The sequence below is a fragment of the Sprattus sprattus genome (assembly GCF_963457725.1).
Source record: "Sprattus sprattus genome assembly, chromosome: 17".
NCBI classification, from domain to species: Eukaryota; Metazoa; Chordata; class Actinopteri; order Clupeiformes; family Clupeidae; genus Sprattus; species Sprattus sprattus.
The window spans coordinates 30938892-30961361 of NC_137915.1; the positions used below are offsets into that span (position 1 = coordinate 30938892).

Below are 22470 nucleotides of genomic sequence, written 5' to 3' on the forward strand. Positions count from 1 at the left end.
TGCAGGCATGAGTAGTAGGTTACAATGGCACATGGGCTGGGATGCTCAGGAAATCTGACTTCCAAAACCTGGGCAGTTTGCAGGCTAGATCATCAACAAGCAATCTGGCATGGGTGCTCCTTGTGTTTATGAATTGGACCCTAGATTAAACCCTTCCCACATGCCCACAAAGTTCCAGTTAATAAACTGTCCTCAACTATACATCCTAGACCTTATGCACAAACCATCTTTATTCATCAACTCATTTCACAATCGCCTTGCTTATTTTCTTCAGCACAATGCAGACCATTGTTTTCCTATGCATTTCATCTACCCTTCTACACTTTCAACCACAGATGATGGAAACAGAGGAAGAAAAGAAAGTCACACATTCAAGCATGCGCACATGTACACAAACACACACACACACACACACACACACACACACACACACACACACACACACAAGCACACATTCACATTGAAACAAATCCATCTAAGAAAGAGCGATGCTTTCCCAGTCAAGAGAGGGGGCATGACTGTGTTACTAAACAGACTCATGAGTGGATGAAATGGAGGGGAAGAAGGAAGAAGAAGAAGTACTTTGCCAACATGCAGACTGTCTGGTGCCTTCTCAACATCAAAACCACATATTTCCACAAATGCACAAAGGACTGTCAGGCAAATATTATAGCACGCATTTAACTTCTACTGTTTTCCCAAATTTTGCTGAGAGAATGCATGTGGAGGAAAAATAACATGATAACTAATCTAAACTACTATCAACTTAATATGACTGCAGCTGAATGTTTCTGCACAGAATGCCTTCTATGCCTTAAATATGTCAGAAACATCTCTGGAATGTTTTGACCTAATACTGATACTGAAAAAAAATTCTGAAATTGAGACATTAAACAAGTCTCGCAGAATGAGATATAATGGTTTGAGGTTTGACCTGAGGGTAAACCTAATGCCAAGACCTAATGCCAATATTTGATACGACTATCTTAACAGGACATGTAGTTGTAGCAGTGATAGTCATTGGTCATTTTGGTACTGTATTTGTTCCAACTGAGCATTTGTTTAGGGTTGTGTAAAGTATCTGAACCACTTCGCTGAATTCCTGAAAATCCACTTTGTAAAAAGTAATCTTTGATATTTACATAAAAAGAGAGCCTTTCTGCTGAATAAGAAAAGTATATGCAAGAGAATGTTTAATAGATATGTGAATTCACAACAAGTCCTGTTTCAACTATTAAACACTGTGCTTGTATATCAATGAGTTGATGATGTTATCTAACCTTTTTCAGAACTATGCCAACTCACGGGAAACCACTGGGCAACTTTGATCAGCCATGCGGCTGCACAGACTGCATGCACTGGCTTAATGGTTATCATTTGAGGTAAGTAGCACTCCAGGGGCTGCAGTAGTACAGCTGCCATCCTCCAATAAAAGCATATTTCCTCCTAATTGGTGCCCTCTGGCTTAGGGCATTCACTCAAAACAAATATGCTCTTTAATGCTACAACAGTTAGAGAAGCTGACTGGGCAGTTTAAGGCAAGCTTGTTGATTCCAAATATCTGTGTGATTGTGTCTTTATAGTTCTCAAGACAGAGAAATTCCAACAACTCCTGCATGTGAGAGGCTGACGGGTATCTAAAATAAAATGACTGAAACACTTAAAGATCTCTCATCTTAGGAGCTTTTTTTTGGATTTCCTCTCAAGATAAGCAATGATCCTCCACAACCCTTCCTTCTTCCTCCAGAAATGACCTGACAAACCGCTCCTCTCCCATTTAGCCCTTGGTCTGTATACCATTCAGAGGCCATGAGGATGACTTGTTTGAGGCACGTCTGTGAATGTTCCTTGGCTCGTAGGTAGACCTCTGAGATAATGATGCCATGACAAATAGGGTGTAGAGGACCGTCTCAGCTTCCTCCTTACAAATGTCCTGAAATGTCATCCAAGCTCACTCAATGAAAATCAGTCAGGAGAACAGCACTAATGGGTGCTTCACTGACATGTGGAGTAGATGGTGCTTCAGTGCAGCAGCATCTATCTCACTCCAGGATGTCTGTCTCAAAGGGCAGCAGGTGGTAGTAGGACAGGTTGGTGACGTAGGCCTCAGGCTCCTCATCACTCAGCTCGGGCTCCATAGGAAGGCACTCCCTGACATCGTCATCATACCTAAACACAGAACAGAGGGGGAAACTGCATGAGCATTCAGTCTTGTGAAAGGGAGGGGATAAAAACGGCAGATAAATCACTGATGTTGTGTCTCCAGTCTCCAAATAGAGGTTTATGTTTTAAGGAATATTGGAGGAATATTCAGGAAAACAATAATACAATTCAGAACCCAAATATGACGTCATGTCCTATCAAATGCAAAAGCAGGCTGTCAGGATGCAGTTTGATATATTTTTTATTTGAGGGTGTGGATAAGAGGGAAAATGCTCCTGAATGTCTAAAAGCAGTCTGAGTTATAATGTAGATTTTGTCATACAGGTCATGGTTCAAGTTGCTAATGAATACTCCAAGCTTACTTCCTTAACTTCCTACTCACACCCAGGAAAGGAAATGCCTCTGCGCTACTTCCTGTCCAGAGGGGGACCAATCACACTCAAGGAACACGCACATCCATGCACAGGCACACATTGAGGTATGTCTCACATAACATAAACAGTCTTCTTGTTTGTATGATCTAACAACAGGAATCATTGAAAATACACATCAGAATAAAAGCACCCACAAATGCTCAGCTGAGTCTGTGGATGAGGGTCTCTCCTTCTCCTGGGGGGTGTTTCCATCAAACACAATGGTCTCCGTATTGGCGAGACAGAAGCCGTTGGATCTCATGATCTCTGGAGGAAGCCAAGAGCAGTCCAAATGAATGAATGTACAGAATAATGGATTGGATTGTAAGTACAACTGACTCCTCCACTGCTAATGGATGGCAGAACACATAAATGTGCACCTTCAGACAAACACACACACACACACACACACACACACACACACACATACACAGACAAACTCACACACACACACACACACACACACACACACACACACACACACACACACACACACACTCACACTTAAACACACATCCACACACACAAGAACAAAAGTCAAATAAATTGTTGTGACTTACCAGAGATTTTGACTGGACTTTGGAAGCAAGGCTGGATCTTGTGAACATTATCATTTCTTAGGATTTGATCAAGTGACGAACGTTCAAAGAAAGTTAGCACAACCTCTGACCTGGAATACTAAAGAGAAAGACATGGGCTAAGTTCCTGTTCAAAACATCAACATTTTACAAGGTTGGCCTAATAATATAATAGTTGGCCTCTCAATAAAAAGTTTAAAAAGTTGTGTTCAAAGTGCTTCAAGAACTGGAATGATGATGGAATTCTAAGTATGACATTATCCCAATACCAAAACACTCTCTTTTACTGGGATATCTTCTATCTATAGTCTGAAAAAAGGCATTTTCACAATATTCCTGTTGATTTATTGCATTTAAGGTACTAAGGGCCTGATTTACTAATATGCGAGCGCTTCTTAATCTGCGTTCGCAAATTAACGCACAGTGTTTTTGCGCATTTTACTTGGTATTTATCAAACCAGATCTGCGCTGGGCAAACTGTGTTTACTCCGCCCTATATAGGGCCTTATTTACTAACATTGCGACCGCTGCTTAAACTGCGTTCGCACATTAACGCACGGTGTTTTTCCGCATTTTCCGTGGTATTTATTTAGGAAGAGAAAATGAAGCTTCAGCGAATTGGTTATATATTGGTTCACGTTCGCTCAATCACTGAACCTGATTCAATGTGCTGCTATATTGTTGTTCTGCCCGCCATCGACTACAGCAAGATGTTTAAAAGAACACGATTATAAAGAATATGCTATTGGTGGCATTAATGCATAAACTGTCTATTATAACAATATAGATGTGTACATGGCGAGATTAATTATTTCTACAAGGACATGGGTTCACTACAATATATATGGACGTGGGTGCAATCAATGGTTCATATTACGTTCGGAAAGTTTGCGATTTAAAAAAAAGTCCTGTTTGATGTCTATAATTTCAGCTGTGGCAGTGGGGAAATGTATTGACCAGTGCGCCATAGCAATGCTTCGAGTACCTGTGTGAATATTTGTGAAGGCTGAGATATATCAACTGCTGATACTATAACTGTTTGAAATGATCTGGTGCCAATATTTGCCATGTTTACCAACTGATTGAATGGAATGTGATCTCCGGTTGGAGGGTTAGATGTCGTCTCTGATCTGGTCCAGTAATTGAAGTATTGCGTGGCTGGTTAACCTGCACCGTCTAATGATTTCTGGTTAGCTTAATTGAAAAAGTGTTATACGAGTTGAAAAAATTCTTTCTGTGCGCTGCCTCTGTCTATGTCTTCGCCTTGCTCTTATTACTGCTGCCATATCAACGTATTCAGACTCAGTCGAAATGCGCTTCCTGGTTAAGACGTGCTTTTATGAGGCGGAGAATTAAACTGCAAATTGGAGACGTGCGCTCGACAGGCAGTTTAGTAAATACCACGCATGACATCATTAGGCGCACTTACCTTGTCTCCGCCCATGTAAATTGCGCCTCACGCCTACGTTACCACCCACCTCCACGTTACCTCCCCTGTTCACACCCACAGGTGTTAACCCTTCCAGCACGAAGGAGCCCCGTGGGGCACTTTGTGGTATTTTTATTAATAGAATTTAAAATCTCAGCGAGTTTTTGTTCTACAAACATAAAACTAACACCCACAGCAACCTTGAACCCTTTACTTTTTAAATATATACAGTTTGAAACTAAAGTATAAATAATCACTTTGTAAGGAGGATATAACTAATCCCTTGCACATTTCAGCCTCTGAGTGAGGTTTTGACCCTCCCATTAGCAAATGACAACTATTCATATGATAAGGGCATGGTAATTCAGTGATCACCATTGGTTCCTGATGTGTCAAGAAAACCTGTAGGGGGTAGTGGGGCACAAAGACATTCCAGGGCTATTACGTCATGGCCATTGTCATTTGACCAAGGTGTCCCAGAATGTTCACACCTCTCTCATCAATATGCATAGTGGTCGAAGTGAAGAAAAGTGTCACTTTCTATAATACTTCTAATTAGTATAGAAACCACACACACTTTCTGAATGCTAAACTCACCTATGTGGAGCAAACACCTATGTTTACAAGGTTCAGAGTAAAAAAGAAAACTTCCAAAATATTAACAATGTGTTTTTGTACAAAGTCTGAGCACCTCTAAAACTAGATTTCATTTTAGTGTCTTTAGATTTCATTTTAATAAAAAAACTTGTTTTACTACATTCCTTTTACTTTCATTCATGTTTTGCTAAGGTGTTCTAGAATATAATCATAAATGCCACTTTGGCCTCATGGTTTTTAGTTGGGTGAAATATACAAAAATATCAGGCATGGCAGAATACTTAACAGAGTCAAAAAAGGCCTTAGTGTTGGAAGTGTTAATATGCGCTGCGGCCCCTTAGTAAATACCGTTTTATGTTTACGACCGCTATTTTACGCCAGAAATGGGCGCAATCCTGTTAGTAAATCAGGCCCTAAAAGAACAAAACAAACCCAATATTTATGCACAGGACGCTGTTAAATACTAGGGGATACTTTAATTTATTCAGTAAACATAATTATTGTAAAGTCAAGCAAAAATGTTCCTTCCTTTTATTCCTTAACATCCTTCAAGTACAGTAAGTTAGAGAACCAAGACCAATATATTGCATACCTTCCAAGGCAAGTTGATAGCATTCTTCAATAACTTCTCCACTTCGTTCAGCTTCACTTCAATATCACTTGCTTCCTTAATCTTCAAAAGCCCTGGATGATAACAAGAAATACCAAGCAATGTAAACACACAGGTTCACACTGCAATAACAAACAGCAAATATAGCTGCAAGCAGCGATGGCGGTTTCCTCCTCCAAACATTGCGAACCAGGGAAAAATGTAATTTTGTGACAATTTGTCACTGTATAGAAAACTCGATGCTGCAGACTTGCCAATGGGATATTACATTTCAAATCCAACATGTACAATGCTTTTGCCCTGAAGTTTAGACTGAGTGGAGGTTGTGTGTGTGCGCTTACCCTGTGTGTCTGTGAGAATGTATGTGTGTGACACCAAGCTGTGTGTCTGTGAGAATGTGTGTGCGTAAAACAAAGCCTGTGCGTGTGTTAAGGGGAGACTGAGTGTGTGAGATTTAGGAGCCGCGCGGATGAGGAGACAGAGACATTCTATAGAGAACCACCCTAGCAAGTAGTCAAGCATGCATGTTTCAAATATTCACCAAAAATCTACTTTTCATCTTACAGTCAACTTTTTTTCAGATTTGTGTACTAAACACTCTCAAGTGTCTTCATATGAAATTGTGATTGAATCAGAGTTTCACTTTTTGACCTGCAGATGTGTAAAGCATTATTTTAGCGTTAACAATTTATCCAATTTGCTTTATATCAATCATTTTTCAAGATATGAAGTTGCCTTTGCACATGGGAACATGTTGTAGTGTCTTCCAAGTGACATACCAGTTTGGTGTTGATATCTTAAAGATTAGCTGAGATATGACTTCACTTCCTGTTTGGCCGCTTTTCTGCTGAATTTGAGTGGCTGTACCGGACAAACCATATGGTAACTTTTTGTGAAATTTGGCACAATCATTAAGGACAGTCCCTTCTTTATTCATACAAAGTTTCATGTCTCTCATTATACCACTCTAGCGCCACCAACGGTTCAAAGTTGGACTTGTGTTAACACACGCAACTTTTGAACCGCATGACCGATTTTCACAAATGAGGTACCATTGGATTCCCTGGATCAAGACGAATTAAATACACCCTGTGGCGTAAATTTCACTCAAATATTTGCTGACATATGACTTCACTTCCTGTTTGGCCGCTTTTCTGCTGAATTTGAGTGGCTGTACCGGACAAACGGTTGTGAGGATCAAAATTCTGTTCCATGACTTTTGTGAGGCTATGTCTGAAGATCATCTCTGGTGATTTTGAAGAAGATTTGCCAAAAATTGTAGGAGGAGTAGGTTTTCAAAGGTTTTTGATAAAACCGGAAATAGCGGGAAATCTTTATAACCGGAAATTGACGCCATGGGGTGGGTTTAATTCGTCTTGATCCAGGGAATCCAATGGTACCTCATTTTTGAAAATTGGTCATACGGTTCAAAAGTTGCGTGTGTTACAAAAGTCCAACTTTGACCTGTTGGTGGCGCTAGAGTGGTGTAATGAGAGCCATGAAACTTGGTGTGAATGAAGAAGGGACTGTCCTTAATGAGTGTGCCAAATTTCACAAAAAGTTACCATATGGTTCTAGGGGCTGCCATTGACTCTCATGGTACAAGAATAATAAATATAGCTGCAAGCAGCGATGGCGGTCTCCTCCTTCAAACATTGCGAACCAGGGAAAAATTAAATTTTGTGACAATTTGTCACTGTATAGAAAAATCCATAATGCAGACTTGCCAATGGGATATTACATTTCAAATCCAACATTTACAATGCTTTTGCCTTGAAGTTAAGACTGAGTGGAGGTTGTGTGTGTGCGCTTACCCTGTGTGTCTGTGAGAATGTATGTGTGTGACAGCAAGCTGTGTGTCTGTGAGAATGTGTGTGCGTAAAACAAAGCCTGCGCGTGTGTTAAGGGGAGACTGCGTGTGTGAGATTTAGGAGCCGCGCGGATGAGGAGACAGAGAGACATAGAGAACCACCCTAGCAAGTAGTCAAGCATGCATGTTTCAAATATTCACCAAAAATCTACTTTTCATCTTACAGTCAACTTTTTTTCAGATTTGTGTACTAAACATTCTCAAGTGTCTTCATATGAACTTGTGATTGAATCAGAGTTTCACTTTTTGACCTGCAGATGTGTAAAGCATTATTTTAGCGTTAACAATGTATCCAATTTGCTTTATACCAATCATTTTTCAAGATATGAAGTTGCCTTTGCACATGGGAACATAGTGTAGTGTCATCCAAGTGATATACCAGTTTGGTGTTGATATCTCAAAAATTAGCTGAGATATGACTTCACTTCCTGTTTGGCCGCTTTTCTGCTGAATTTGAGTGGCTGTACCGGACAAACCATATGGTAACTTTTTGTGAAATTTGGCACAATCATTAAGGACAGTCTCTTCTTTCTTCATACAAAGTTTCATGTCTCTCATTATACCACTCTAGCGCCACCAACGGGTCAAAGTTGAACTTGTGTTAACACACGCAACTTTTGAACCGCATGACCGATTTTCAAAAATGAGGTACCATTTGATTCCCTGGATCAAGACGAATTAAACACACCCTGTGGCGTAAATTTCACTCAAATATTTGCTGACATATGACTTCACTTCCTGTTTGGCCGCTTTTCAGCTGAATTTGAGTGGCTGTACCGGACAAACGGTTGTGAGGATCACAATTATTTCCATAACTTTTGTGAGGCTAGGTCTGAAGATCATCTCTGGTGATTTTGAAGAAGATTTGCCAAAAATTGTAGGAGGAGAAGGCTTTCAAAGGTTTTTGATAAAACCGGAAATAGCGGAAAATCTTTATAACCGGAAATTGACGCCATAAGGTGTGTTTAATTTGTCTTGATCCAGGGAATCCAATGGTACCTAATTTATGAAAATCGGTTATACGGTTCAAAAGTTGCGTGTGTTACAAAAGTCCAACTTTGACCTGTTGGTGGCGCTAGAGTGGTGTATTGAGAGCCATGAAACTTGGTGTGAATGAAGAAGGGACTGTCCTTAATGAGTTTGCCAAATTTCACAAAAAGTTACCATATGGTTCTAGGGGCTGCCATTGACTCCCATGGTACAAGAAAAATAAATATAGCTGCAAGCAGCGATGGCGGTTTCCTCCTCCAGACATTGCGAACCAGGGAAAAATGTATTTTTGTGACAATTTGTCATTGTATAGAAAAATCCATGCTGCAGACTTGCAAATGGGATATTACATTTCAAATGCATTACTTTGAAGATCCTCAAGGGCCATGGCTTCAAGCTAAGAGTGAGAAGGGGTGTGTTCATCCCTACATTTCCTTAAATGTTGTGTGTGTGTGCTTGCGAGTGTCAAAGGAGCCTGTCCCTGTCCCTGTGTGTGTGTGTGTGTGTGTGTGTGTGTGTGCGTGTGTGTGTGTGTGTGTGAGAGAGAGAGAATCTGGAGCACACACGCGCGCAAGACCAGAGGGGCAGGGGCAGAGAGGCAGACTTGAGAAACACCCTAGCAATAAGCCAAGCATGCGTATTTCAAATATTCACCAAAAATCTACTTTTCATCTTACAGTCAATTTTTTTTCAGATTTGTGTTCTAAACATTCTCAAGTGTCTTCACATGAACTTGTGATTCAATCAGAGTATCACTTTTTGACCTGTTGATGTGTAAAGCATTGTTTTAGCGTTAACAATCTATCCAATTTGCTTAATATCAATCATTTTTGAAGATATGAAGTTGCCTTTGCACACGGGAACATGTTGTAGTGTCTTCCAGTGACATATCAAGTTTGGTGTTGATTTGTCAAAGATTTGCCAAGATATGACCTCACTTCCTGTTTGGCGACTTTTCTGCTGAATTTGAGTGGCTGTACCGGACCAACGGTTGTGAGGATCAAAATTCTTTCCATAACTTTTGTGAGGCTAGGTCTGAAGATCATCTCTGGTGATTTTGAAGAAGATTTGCCAAAAATTGTAGGAGGAGAAGGCTTTCAAAGGTTTTTGATAAAACCGGAAATAGCGGAAAATCTATATAACCGGAAATTGACGCCATAGGGTGTGTTGAATTCGTCTTGATCTAGGGAATCCAATGGTACCTCATTTTTGAAAATCTGTCATACGTTTCAAAAGTTGTGTGTGTTACAAAAGTCCAACTTTGACCTGTTGGTGGCGCTAGAGTGGTCTAATGAGAGCCATGAAAATTGGTGTGAATGAAGAAAGGACTGTCCTTAATGAGTGTGCCAAATTTCACAAAAAGTTACCATATGGTTCTATGGGCTGCCATTGACTCCCATTGCAGCAACATAATAATAATAGGAAAGCCTACAATAACAATAGGTTACCTCCTACTGGAGGAAACCTAATAATACCTACGATAACAATAGGTTACCTCCTAACGGAGGAAACCTAATAATACCTACGATAACAATAGGTTACCTCCTACCGGAGGAAACCTAATAACAATAGGTTACCTCCTACCCGAGGAAACCTAAATATAGCTGCAAGCAGCGATGGCGGTTTCCTCCTCCAAACATTAAGAACCAGGGAAAAATGTATTTTTGTGACAATTTGTCACTGTATAGAAAAATCCATGCTGCAGACTTGCCAATGGGATATTACATTTCAAATCCAACATTTACAATGCTTTTGCCTTGAAGTTTAGACTGAGTGGAGGTTGTGTGTGTGCGCTTACTCTGTGTGTCTGTGAGAATGTATGTGTGACACCAAGCTGTGAGAATGTGTGTGCGTAAAACCAAGACTGTGCGTGTGTTAAGGGAAGACTGCGTGTGTGAGATTTAGGAGCCGCGCGGATGAGGAGACAGAGAGACATTCTATAGAGAACCACCCTAGCAAGTAGTCAAGCATGCATGTTTCAAATATTCACCAAAAATCTACTTTTCATCTTACAGTGAACTTGTTTTCAGATTTGTGTACTAAACATTCTCAAGTGTCTTCATATGAACTTGTGAATGAATCAGAGTATCACTTTTTGACCTGCAGATGTGTAAAGCATTATTTTAGCGTTAACAATGTATCCAATTTGCTTTATATCAATCATTTTTCAAGATATGAAGTTGCCTTTGCACATGGGAACATGTTGTAGTGTCTTCCAAGTGACATACCAGTTTGGTGTTGATATCTCAAAGATTAGCTGCCTGAGATATGACTTCACTTCCTGTTTGGCCGCTTTTCTGCTGAATTTGAGTGGCTGTACCGGACAAACCATATGGTAACTTTTTGTGAAATTCGGCACAATCATTAAGGACAGTCCCTTCTTTATTCATACAAAGTTTCATGTCTCTCATTATACCACTCTAGCGCCACCAACGGGTCAAAGTTGGACTTGTGTTAACACACGCAACTTTTGAACCGCATGACCGATTTTCAAAAATGAGGTACCATTGGATTCCCTGGATCAGGACGAATTAAACACACCCTGTGGCGTAAATTTCACTCAAATATTTGCTGACATATCCTGTTTGGCCGCTTTTCTGCTGAATTTGAGTGGCTGTACCGGACAAACGGTTGTGAGGATCAAAATTCTGTTCGATAACTTTTGTGAGGCTAGGTCTGAAGATCATCTCTGGTGATTTTGGTGAAGATTTGCCAAAAATTGTAGGAGGAGTAGGCTTTAAAAGGTTTTTGATAAAACCGGAAAAAGCAGAAAATCTATATAACCGGAAATTGACGCCATGGGGTGAGTTTAGTTCGTATTGATCCAGGGAATCCAATGGTACCTCATTTATGAAAATCGGTCATACGGTTCAAAAGTTGCGTGTGTTACAAAAGTCCAACTTTGACCTGTTGGTGGCGCTAGAGTGGTGTAATGAGAGCCATGAAACTTTGTGTGAATGAAGAAGGGACTGTCCTTAATGAGTGTGCCAAATTTCACAAAAAGTTACCATATGGTTCTAGGGGCTGCCATTGACTCCCATGGTACTAACAGAAGAAAGCCTACAATAACAATAGACCTTTCCACACTATAGTGTCTGATGCTACAAAAAGGCTCAGAGCTCTGAGCAGCAAACTGAACCAGCCCCAATAAACACTGCTGGCTGACAGTTCAAGAGCGCTAACCTTTTCCTTCACAATCCCCATTTGAATGTCGTCATATACAGAAGCAAACAGGTGACACCATAGTGGTCAATTGGCAGTCCCAGCAAATTTTTATTTTGATACTGGGTTGTTTGCTGTCATATTTTGAACAGTAAACTAGAGCTCCACCCACTATGCACATCTCTATGGGGTAACTTGAGGCTTATTATAGTTCTCCCATGGAGTTCAGCTAAACGGACTCAGCGTTTGACACTGAGATGGGAACCAGCTTCTAGTCTGAAATTTGTGAATGCTGATCCATAAGGCTTCTGCAATAAGGAAACCTATAACATTCACATGATTCTGACTAACAGACAGAAAGCTGAGTGTCCAGACTAAAACTATGACCTCATGGATCTGTGGTCATGCTGAGGATGAGAATCAAGGCGATGACGATAAACGTGATGATAGTACAGGGGGAACAGGGTTCATCAGCCACACAAAGAAACCTCAGAGCTGAGAGTGGAGCTGGAGGCGGAGAGGCAGCACCTCTCATTCAGCTGGTGCACCACAATGATGACATCATCCCCATGACTAGTGAAAAGAAATGAAGTCATTAAATCACTGCTGATTCCACCCCAGAGAGAAGTTCAGCATCGGTTCAACACATTCAGATTTCCACTGAAAAGATTTGAATTGATGTTTCCCAGTTAAATCCTTTAGAAATGTAACCAGGCAACTATATCGTGTCAAACCAGCGTAAGTTTGTTGTATTCATTAAGTATATAAGGTGTTAGGTCTGTTGTATTCATTAAATATGTAATAGGTGTGAAGTTTGAAAAGGGCTGGCGCTCAATGTGCACTGAGGCCATGTTTTCAGTCTGAAACACAAAACAAAAACACAGCTGTCTGGCAGAGACCAGACGTTAATCCTCTCTCCAAAATACAAATCAGTTCAGTCCTGCTGGGGTATACAGATTACTGAAGTCTGGACACAGGGTGTCTCCTTTGGTTGTCAGACATTAACAGCAGGAACTGTAGTAGCAAAGACAAAAGCACAACTATTGCTGATCAGAGAACTGGCACATCTACATATTGGTTGGTTTAAATATATAGTAATAGCATGCCTTTTCTTCAAAGAAAAAAACTGAAAGACTAAATGAAACCACAAACAGCTGCATTCCCAGCTAGAACTTCCTGAGGAACAGGCAATCCTTTTCTTCCTTTTATCTGCCGGTCTTTTGTGTAAGGGAAAAAACACTTTCAGAATTGAACTCTATCCACTTTACTCGTTCAAAAGGTTTACTCTTATTTGCAAAAGGCTACTGTCACTTATCAATGTATTTTTTTTCATCTGCAAATACCAGAGCTGTGCAGTATGTAAGTAGTATATCCAAAGCAGACTTCAGTAAGTTTTGAGCAACACGATTTACATAAATCATCCATGTCCATCCATGTCAACACACACAAACAGCATTAAGGCCTCAATATACTTCTGCATCCCTCTCCGTCCTCGAAAAAAAATGGGCGGGCGGTGGATTCACTACTACTACGTACTAGTCGGCCCTACATACTACTCCGACGGCTATCCGTGCTGAAACCTATTCAGCGCCAGACCACTGGGTGGGGTAACGACTGTTTGTCGAGGCCGTAGCTACCCCATTACCTCTTTGTTGGAAGTCATTGATTGTTTTCCTCCCTCCTCCCATCTGTCACTGACATGACATGTGGGCTCCCTCTGGACCTGTCGGGCAGGTGTTGTTACATGGGCATTGGAGACATGTAGCTCAGTCGTAATTTGCATGTCTAATGCTATATATTCACTTGAGAAGGCAAATGTATCTCCATCGTGGTGGTAATTTTTTTGTGAAAAACATAGTAGCGATTTATAACAAAACGATAATGCTTATCTTACATACAATAGAGAAACTATTATAAAACGATCCAATAAAATGAATACGTTCTTACAGGGTTTTTCCTGGGTCAAAATGGCTCTTCGGTGCTCCCCCCCAAAAAAATGCGCGCTACGCGCGCACAGTCTGTGTTCCCTATCAGCAGAAATCAATGTGTTTTTTTTTCTTTTTTACATTTCATAAATAATGGAGGCCATGCTTGAGGTTATCATTTTGCTTCCACTTTAAATTAAAATAGATAGGCTAATATATTGACAATAGTCCAAGCCCCATGGTGCTATCATGTATTGTTCAAAGATTATCAAGGTTTACCCCGTATATCATAGAAAGTGTCATCACCTCATCAATAACTGTCTGGTATGGAAATTCTGACAGTCGCACAAAAATGAAACTGGAGAGAGTGGTGACCAAAGCCTCCAACATTATTGGTTGTGACCTTACATCAGTCCTCTCATTGTATGCTGAGCGTAGCTTAAATCGCGCAAAGAACATTATCAGAGACTCCTCCCATCCAAGCCATGACTTTTTTGAACTTCTACCTTCTGGAAGACGCTACAGATCCATTTAAGCTGGAACGACACGCTTCAAAAACAGCTTCTTCCCCTCTGCTGTCAGACTCCTGAACTCTCAATGCTGACCTGGCGTATTTTTTTATTTTTTATTTTTGTTTTCCCTACCCCCTTCTCTCCCCTCCTACTGGCCTGAGCTACCTATGACAAAGAATACCACCAACATTGTTGTGTGGCAATAAAGTTTTATCTTATCTTATACAGCCGCGGAAAAAATTAAGAGACCACTTAAAAATTATCAGTTTTTCTGGTTTTACTATTTATTGGTATGAGTTAAAGTAAAGTTAACATTTTAGTTTTATTCTATAAATTACTGACAACATTTCTACCAAATTTCAAATAAAAATATTGTCATTAAGAGCATTTATTTGCAGAAAAATGACAATTGGTCAAAATAGCAAAATAAATTAAATGTTTTCAGATCTCGAATAATGCAAAGAAAACAAGTTCATATAGATTCTTAAACTACACAATACTAATGCTTTAACTTGGGAAGAGATCAGAAATCAATATCTGGAAAAAAACGCATCTTTTTTGTTATTTTGACCAATTGTCATTTTTCTGCAAAAAATGCTCTAAATGACAGTATTTTTGTTTGAAATTCAGTAGAAATGTTATCAGTAGTCTATAGAATTAAACAAAAGTGTTAATTTTACTCAAACACATACCAATAAATAGTAAAAAAAAGAAAAACTGATACTTTTTTCAAAGTGGTCTCTTAATTTTTTCCGCGGATGTATATGCAAACTACTGAAATCTATATCAATAGAATCTAGAACTAACCAGTGGTCAGAAATGGAACACACAAATTATGAAAGTCAAGTTTATCTATTATTACTATTCATGTTTATTATACAAACCTACATACCATTATTTTCACCAATGGAGGCTGTGTTGGAAATCAATAATCAAACTTTTGACAGTATTTTGAGTGGAAATTTTATGTGCATTTGTACAGGTGTATTCGTGCACGTTGGGCTGGCCCTCGCAGTGGAACGACAGTTTTCAACTGCACCGGTTTATCAATAATAATATTAATATTATTATATTCGAGATGCAACACAAACGACTTGAGCTTTCATTGATAAACCAATGCTGTTGTCTGCCTTCCCGAGGCCCCGCGTTCTACTGGTACTCGTGCAAACGCGTAGAAAAATCAAGTAATAGCCTACACCTGTGTAAGTTCACAACATAGCAGATATTTTAATAAATTGAAAGCCATGAATATTGAAACCGCTGACTGATGAAGTCAGGATGCATCCGCAGGTTGAGTAATTAAGTGATTGGCAGTGATTGGCTCTGTCCATTCGCGCACCTCACAGACTTATCAACTCGATTACTATTGATCAAAACAGAACGAGAGTTCGGCTGTAGCCTACTTGAAACATACTATTCAGAACATATTCGCTGACGTGCATTGCATAAGTGATGAATTGCTCACAAATCTGCTTAAAACAACTAGTGAAGGTGTTTTAGAATAATATTTATGCCATATACAATAAGTGACTTTATGTAAACACCACTTATTAATGTTAGCTGCCTAATTATTTAGCGCAATGCTAGCATGACTCTACCGTAATTCGATTTTTAACCATGGTAGCCTACTGTAGGCTACCTATTGAGCCTGTTGATCGCGACCTGTTTACAAATCTGGTTAAAAAGATAAAGGTGACGTGTTATTTATAGATACTAAATATTTCCCAGGCATCTAATGGCTTAAAGCTACCTGTAAGCATCTAAACGTACAGAGTAAGGTAGGTTTACTGCTAAATCGGCAGCCACCAGTCTTTGGATAGCTCTCATAAATCAGTTATTGTATATATGGCATTAATATTATTCTTACCATCACACATAGGATATATAGATTCACGCACACACTGCTTAAATAAAACTTAAAGCCTACTAGCAAAGTATTGTTTTTTTAAGCTAATGTAGGCAACTGCTCGCTCTGCTTTATACAAAAAGTGTCTAACGTCTGGCAAACTTGGAGATGCCTCTGTTCAATGATTGGCTGAGGGGGTAGGAGGCGGGATCTGCTGCTGCTGCTTGAATTCAACGTGAGCGCTCAAAACACCATTAAGCTGAATTGGATGACAGTTTTTTTTTTTATCGCAGACTCTTTTTTTTGCCTTTAGGCGCTCGGGATTTTTCATAGGCGTTCGGGAAAACGGCTTAGGCGCGCGCCCACAATTTCTCTATGCAGGAAAAACCCTGTCTTATTTTCTTTGGTATTTTTGTCACATTCAGATTTGCAATGATTGCTGGGTAACCTTTATATCACTACAACGCTATGACAATGCACTCATTGTTGGCCACGAGACGGTTGCCTTTGTCAAAAAGTGGTAACGTGAATGTGTCACTATGAAACAAAGCATGCACACTTCGAACAAAATTACCCCCCAAACTCTGAGAAAAGGGCCAGAAAAATAAACCCACGGTAATCATCATACCAATCAACATGCAGTTTTATAGTTATATCAGCCACACAGCAAGAGCATGCATACCTCAACATACAGTTGTGGGACTGCCTTTTCAACCATGAATATGTTGAAAAACACATACAGGAGCACACTTACTTATGATCCTCTCCCTGGACACCTTTAATGCCCAATTTTCAAGAAGACGATCTTAGAGAAATCGTTGTGTGTGTGGTAGTCGTTTATTGTATAAATACCTCCTCCCCGCAATCCTCACATACAGCGAACGATGGCAACTAGACAATGGTTGATGGTGGAGCTGGACTAGTTTGAGTTATTAGCAGATGACGTGCTTGTAGCGATTTTTTTTGGGCGACAACTAGAACAACAACAGAACAGGAGACAGAGGCGCAGGTGGTACGTACGTTTACTAGATTTTCCGCTAAATCAAGCGTTAGCGTATTCTCAATAACACTCAAAAGTGTGCTGCTAATGCTTAGACCAAAAACCCATTGAAACACATAGTAGCTAGCCTCGCTGCTAACAAGTAGAACGTTATCGTGCTGATATGCTCTCACACGCCACCCTCATTGAGGCAAAAGTAATGTTTGCCTCAAATGTCTTTCACATGCCGTTTTATGTAAAGTCAGACTTTCTATATAGGTTCTACACATACATGAAATACATTTCCTATTTAATGGATGCAAAGTAATGCTGCCAGCATTACTCCGTAGCAAATTACGTTAGATGTCAGTTCAAGCTGGTTGGAGAAGGCACTTTCAACACCGAGCCACCAGCCAAGAGACCAACAGTGGTCGGGAGCAATGTACTTTTCGAGGGTTTATATAAAATACGGTAGCCGTAATGCCACAAGCGGTGAGGCTTTGTAGTTTACCAAAGTCATACTAAAACATTTTGACAGAAAACAGGAAATGTGAGGTCCCGACATGTGTGATTCCGGAAATGGTGTAGTTTGGAAATGATGCCGTAAGCTGGCCAATCACAGCCAAGGGGGTATCCGACTATCTCCGACTATTTAAGAAAAGTTAGAAAAAAGCGTTCCTCTCCGACAGAATCCGAGAGAATCGTAGAAGTAAAAAACGGCTTTTATTCTGACCCTTGGGGGTGCCTTAAACTTTGTAAATGGAATTTAATTAGTATGTGCTCCTTGCAGGTAGACTTATCTCAATACATTGGGTGTCAATAAAGCTAGGGCCCTGGCCTCATGCATAGGCCTGTCCAACAACCTGACTTTCATGCCATGACCTCTAGATGGTGCTGAAGCAAATAGGAAGTGAAGCCATATAGGGAATACTTATATGCATGTCATGGCATTTTTGTATCTGGCTCCTTCTTTGCATCTTTATTTCTCTCATTTCATCAAGTGTACTAGTCAAAAGTAGTGCCCACTGTGATAAAAAAAGTGCATTTGTTTATCTTTGTAGACCATTTAAAACTCAATGAAAGAGTTCCTATCAAGATTTAAAACCACAAAGACCACGAGAAATACTTCAAGGAAAATATGCCAATTTCCCTCATCCAAAAATCCCTTATGTTTAAATGTAGTGTGGATTTAAGGACATAGTTCTCTAAAAAAAACTTTAAACCATGGGAAATGCTTTAGGTTGACAAAGAGGGAACTATTTGCTCTGTCATGGACCTTCTTATTGCTGCAATTGTAAGTGTGTTTAACTGTAACTAAAAACAGACCAGGCCTGACTATCAGTATGATCTGAACTAGGTATAAAGCCAAAAAGCCCTCAAATTCCATAATTTGAAAAAATATGAATTGGTGCAGATTCATACAAGTAGTACCTAAGTGTTGTTCATCATCACAGGGTGAATGGAGAATGGACATGTTCTAAAATAGCTTCCTCCAGTGCCCAGCTGACATCATTCTTAACAGAGCTGATTCTGAGTGTGGCTATCATTCCTGTTCATCTTATCGTCTTGTCTCCATTCTAGGAATCCATCCAGACCAGCAGCACTCCACATCTTAAATGGTTTACCCTCATCATAAGACCCGACAAGAAAATGGTTCTAAAAGGTTTCATATCCACGACATGGTACCACTGTCCACTTCCTCTCTTACACCATTCAGAGAGTCAACTTCCTTATGAGTCCACTCTCTACACACACACTCAGAATGTCACATGTGTCTGGTGTGCAGGTCTGTTGAGATAAATATAGAACCCTACGCCCTCTCGCCAGCTACTCACCCAAGCCCTGTGGGTCACTCTCTGCTGATGTCATCAGGCTGAAAAGTGTTGTGTGTCTGGCCCAGTTGCTTAGCAAGGGCCCGGTAGCAGGAAAACAAGAGCCATGCCAAGATAATGGTGCGTGGGACTCCAGGAGAGCAGTAGAAGAGGAGATTAAGATGTCCCTGCTTGGAAATGTTCACCTCTGGCAATTAAAGGGGTGTAAATGAAACATTGATTTGTATAAAGGCAAATAAAGGGAACAGTATGTTTGGACAGGATTTCATCTGTAGACCTCAATACATCACTGACACACTTCCACTCACAGACTCCACGGGTCCAGCCTGAAACCTTCTGTCTTGATACACAGATATACAAACAAACACACACACACACACACGCAGGCATGACCGCACTCACACAGGCCCGCACACACACACACACACACACACACACACACACACACACACACACACACACACACACACACACACACACACACACACACAACACACACAAACACACACACACTCTCTCTCACTTACTCACTCACATACACAAAATGATGAAGACAGGTTTTTAAAGAAGGAGAAGGTACCAAAAAAGAGGAAGAGTGCCTTGAAAATATGTGACAGTGAGTCATTTTCCTTATTTGACTCTGAAAGTGGGCCTATGAAAATCGTATGACGTGGAGATTATAGCCCAATTTCAGTGGCCACAAAAGGCTGTCTGGGGCAGTGTTTCCAAACTCCACCTAGCCTGGCTGGGCCCAGACAGAAGCAGAGGTGCCAGTGAGGTTGAGAGTGATTGGAGTGGTGGCACACGCTGGGCACACGGCCAGCCCCAGATCAGCCCATTAGGACAGCCATGCGTCCAGAGCTGGCATGACATGGATGACCAACTAAACAGTAATCATGAAGTGTGAGTCAAGAAATGTTTTCTAGCATCAGCCCCTGAGATCAAATCATCTTTAATTATATGCAATGGAAGGGATATGAACAGACAGTGTGTTTTCATTGTGAAGAATGTCTTTGTTCCTCTACCAGATGGGAGAAATTACAGATCCAAAAGGCATCTGATTTTTTTCGCATCTTGATTATAATCTCAGGTAATTCCTTCATTATATTCCTTGACAACAAACATTAATACAGGTTGTTCACGGATAACTTTAACTTAGAAATAATGTAGATAGTACAGTAAATATGGAAAAGTAAAATGTCCAACTACAAAAATACTTCATATGGAAGGACGTCTTCTACAAGTGTAGAAAAGAGTGTAGGCGTTGTGAATTGAGTCATTGCTACTTTATTCCTTGATGTTAAAAGATTACATCATAAATGCCTGTTTACTGCAAATACATAGGGTCCCCAATGAATAAGAAGGTTATTGAGATTTCCTGAGATTTAGTGTGTGAATGGAGACAGACTGTAGTACAGGCATTCACTCACCCTGTGGCTAATAATCATGTCGGTGTGTGCCGTGAGCGATCAGTGGGTTAGTGTGGTTGGATTGGGTGACTATGGGTGAAGCACACATCAACAGGTCATGTAAAGACAGTTTAGAGAATGGAATGGGACTCCTGTAATTGAATCATTAAGATACACAGTGATCTTTGTTCTGTGGGCTTCCCAACAACATAATGCTCCACAATCCAATGGTCTCAGGAGCATCTGCACTAGAGGTGAGGCCTTCCATTGAACTGATCACACAGTAGGTCATCATCGTTCAGTCAGTTAGCATGGCTGACATTAAACAACAAACTACTCCAGAGAACTTTCTTTGAACCGTACTTAAAAGCACATTGCACATTTAACTATGACACAGGCACTTCTTGTGAAAACATACTGGCACAAAGAAACAGAGGAAGAGGCCAAACTGTCAGAAGACTATGGGGGAGTCATGCAGTCTTCTAAGGTGAATGTGTCATGGGGATGGAGACATTTGATGCTGTATTGGAGAATAATAATAAGTGTTCTCCTAGGCAGTATGTTAATATGATATGTGTCCTACTACATTTAACAATTAGGGAAACAATAGGCCTATTATTTCTATAAAAGTAAATCTATAGTTCCAACCGACAGTTATCATGAGGCCAGAAGTGGCCAAAACCAGATGAAATTACTTTTTTCAGCGCTTGTGTGGGGCATTGCGGCCCATCTACAAACTGACAGTTGAGGCTCAGAATGTATCGAGCTAAGCAAGATATCCAGCTTAACTGTTTAAAACACAGGAGATGGTTTAAACCCATGTATCATTGAACTCCCAAGTGAACAGTTATTCAGGTTGGTAACTACAAAATGAGTTTAGCCATAAAATGCATCTATTTTTAGTGTAAAACTAAGAACGCAGAAGGCTCATGTATTTAGTCATTTCGCACTGGTAATACTTAGTGTCTCAATGATCACAGATGAATTTAAGTAATTCGTAGGGATAGGCTAAACTGAGCATATTGATGACTGTATAGGCCTACTGTAGTTTATCAACATAATCAATGCAGGCAGCCAACCTACCTTCTATAAGTGGTGACTTCGACAGGGTTCGTCTGTCCTCAGGAAAGCATTCCACAAGCCTTTTTAAGAGTCTTCCGAAATCGGAGTAACTTCTATGCAAGTATAAAACGTTTCTGTCTGACCACTCAGTCCTTATCTCAAAGAATTCCTCTTCCTCGCCCCACTGACTTATAATAAGTCTCCGGATTCCGTTAACCCAACAGTCTTTCACAAACATGTTGACCAAAGATGTGCCCTCGAATATCGCCGATGCCATTCCTCAGCCTTCAATCCCACATTGTGCGACTAGTTGGCACTCTCTTGTCAAACTGAATAATCAAACAAACATGCCCATTCGGCGAGGCGCGGTACTGGGTTGCTAATTTAACTTACTAGTTAAGTGTGAGATACAAAACTGAAGTTCCACCTATGACTAAGCGTTCAGCCGATGTTTTAAGGGAAAACTCCTCCGTGAAGACGCCATGGTCAGCCCAGTCAATTCTAAACGTGGCACTAACCGACACATGAGACACAACCTTTGACCAGTTGCCTTTCGGTGAAAACTCCTTCAAAAATAGGCTATATTACCAAAGAAATCGGAAATAACAATTTGGAAGCTTTGCTTTCGACCCTAATTCCAGCGCCGTATTCTATTCATCCTTGGTTATCTAGTGCTATAGATAATGTCAGATTGACATGTAGGGTCACCAGCCACAGCTCTTCTGGATTTTGTTGAATCTCTCTCTCTCTCTAAAAAATACTCCACGCACTACCGTAAATTCATGCAGCAGTCGTAGCCTTATGACCGTTGTGTTGGTCACACTGAAGGAGACAACTTTATGACTTCCTTTGAAAGAGTCAACACTTCCCCACCCCTGCTTCCTTCTCTCCCTGTTGATTCTCTTCAACGCTATGCGAGGAATGCTACTCCCTGCATTACGGCATTGTCCAGCGCGAAAAGTTTACTCGAAGTGTAAAGTGGACGCATATTATAAAGTAGGCCTATTTTAGTGGCCTAAACATAACGAAAGCACACAATCGACAGCAATCTTCCACAGAAAAATAATATTAGTTGCTTACTTCTAAACACACA

General features: G+C 40.4%; 1 protein-coding gene across 1 annotated transcript; it reads right to left on the bottom strand.

The window, feature by feature from the left end:
- Nucleotides 1-374: 374 nt before the first annotated feature.
- On the bottom strand, nucleotides 375-22155 carry pxdc1b (PX domain containing 1b). The gene is made up of 5 exons (XM_080854995.1): nucleotides 21399-22155; nucleotides 5773-5864; nucleotides 3137-3254; nucleotides 2732-2843; nucleotides 375-2169 (listed from the first exon to the last, which is right to left on the bottom strand). Exons 1-5 carry the CDS (start codon nucleotides 21652-21654, stop codon nucleotides 2043-2045), a joined length of 705 nt encoding a protein of 234 aa, XP_080711121.1. The 5' UTR covers nucleotides 21655-22155; the 3' UTR covers nucleotides 375-2042.
- Nucleotides 22156-22470: the final 315 nt, after the last annotated feature.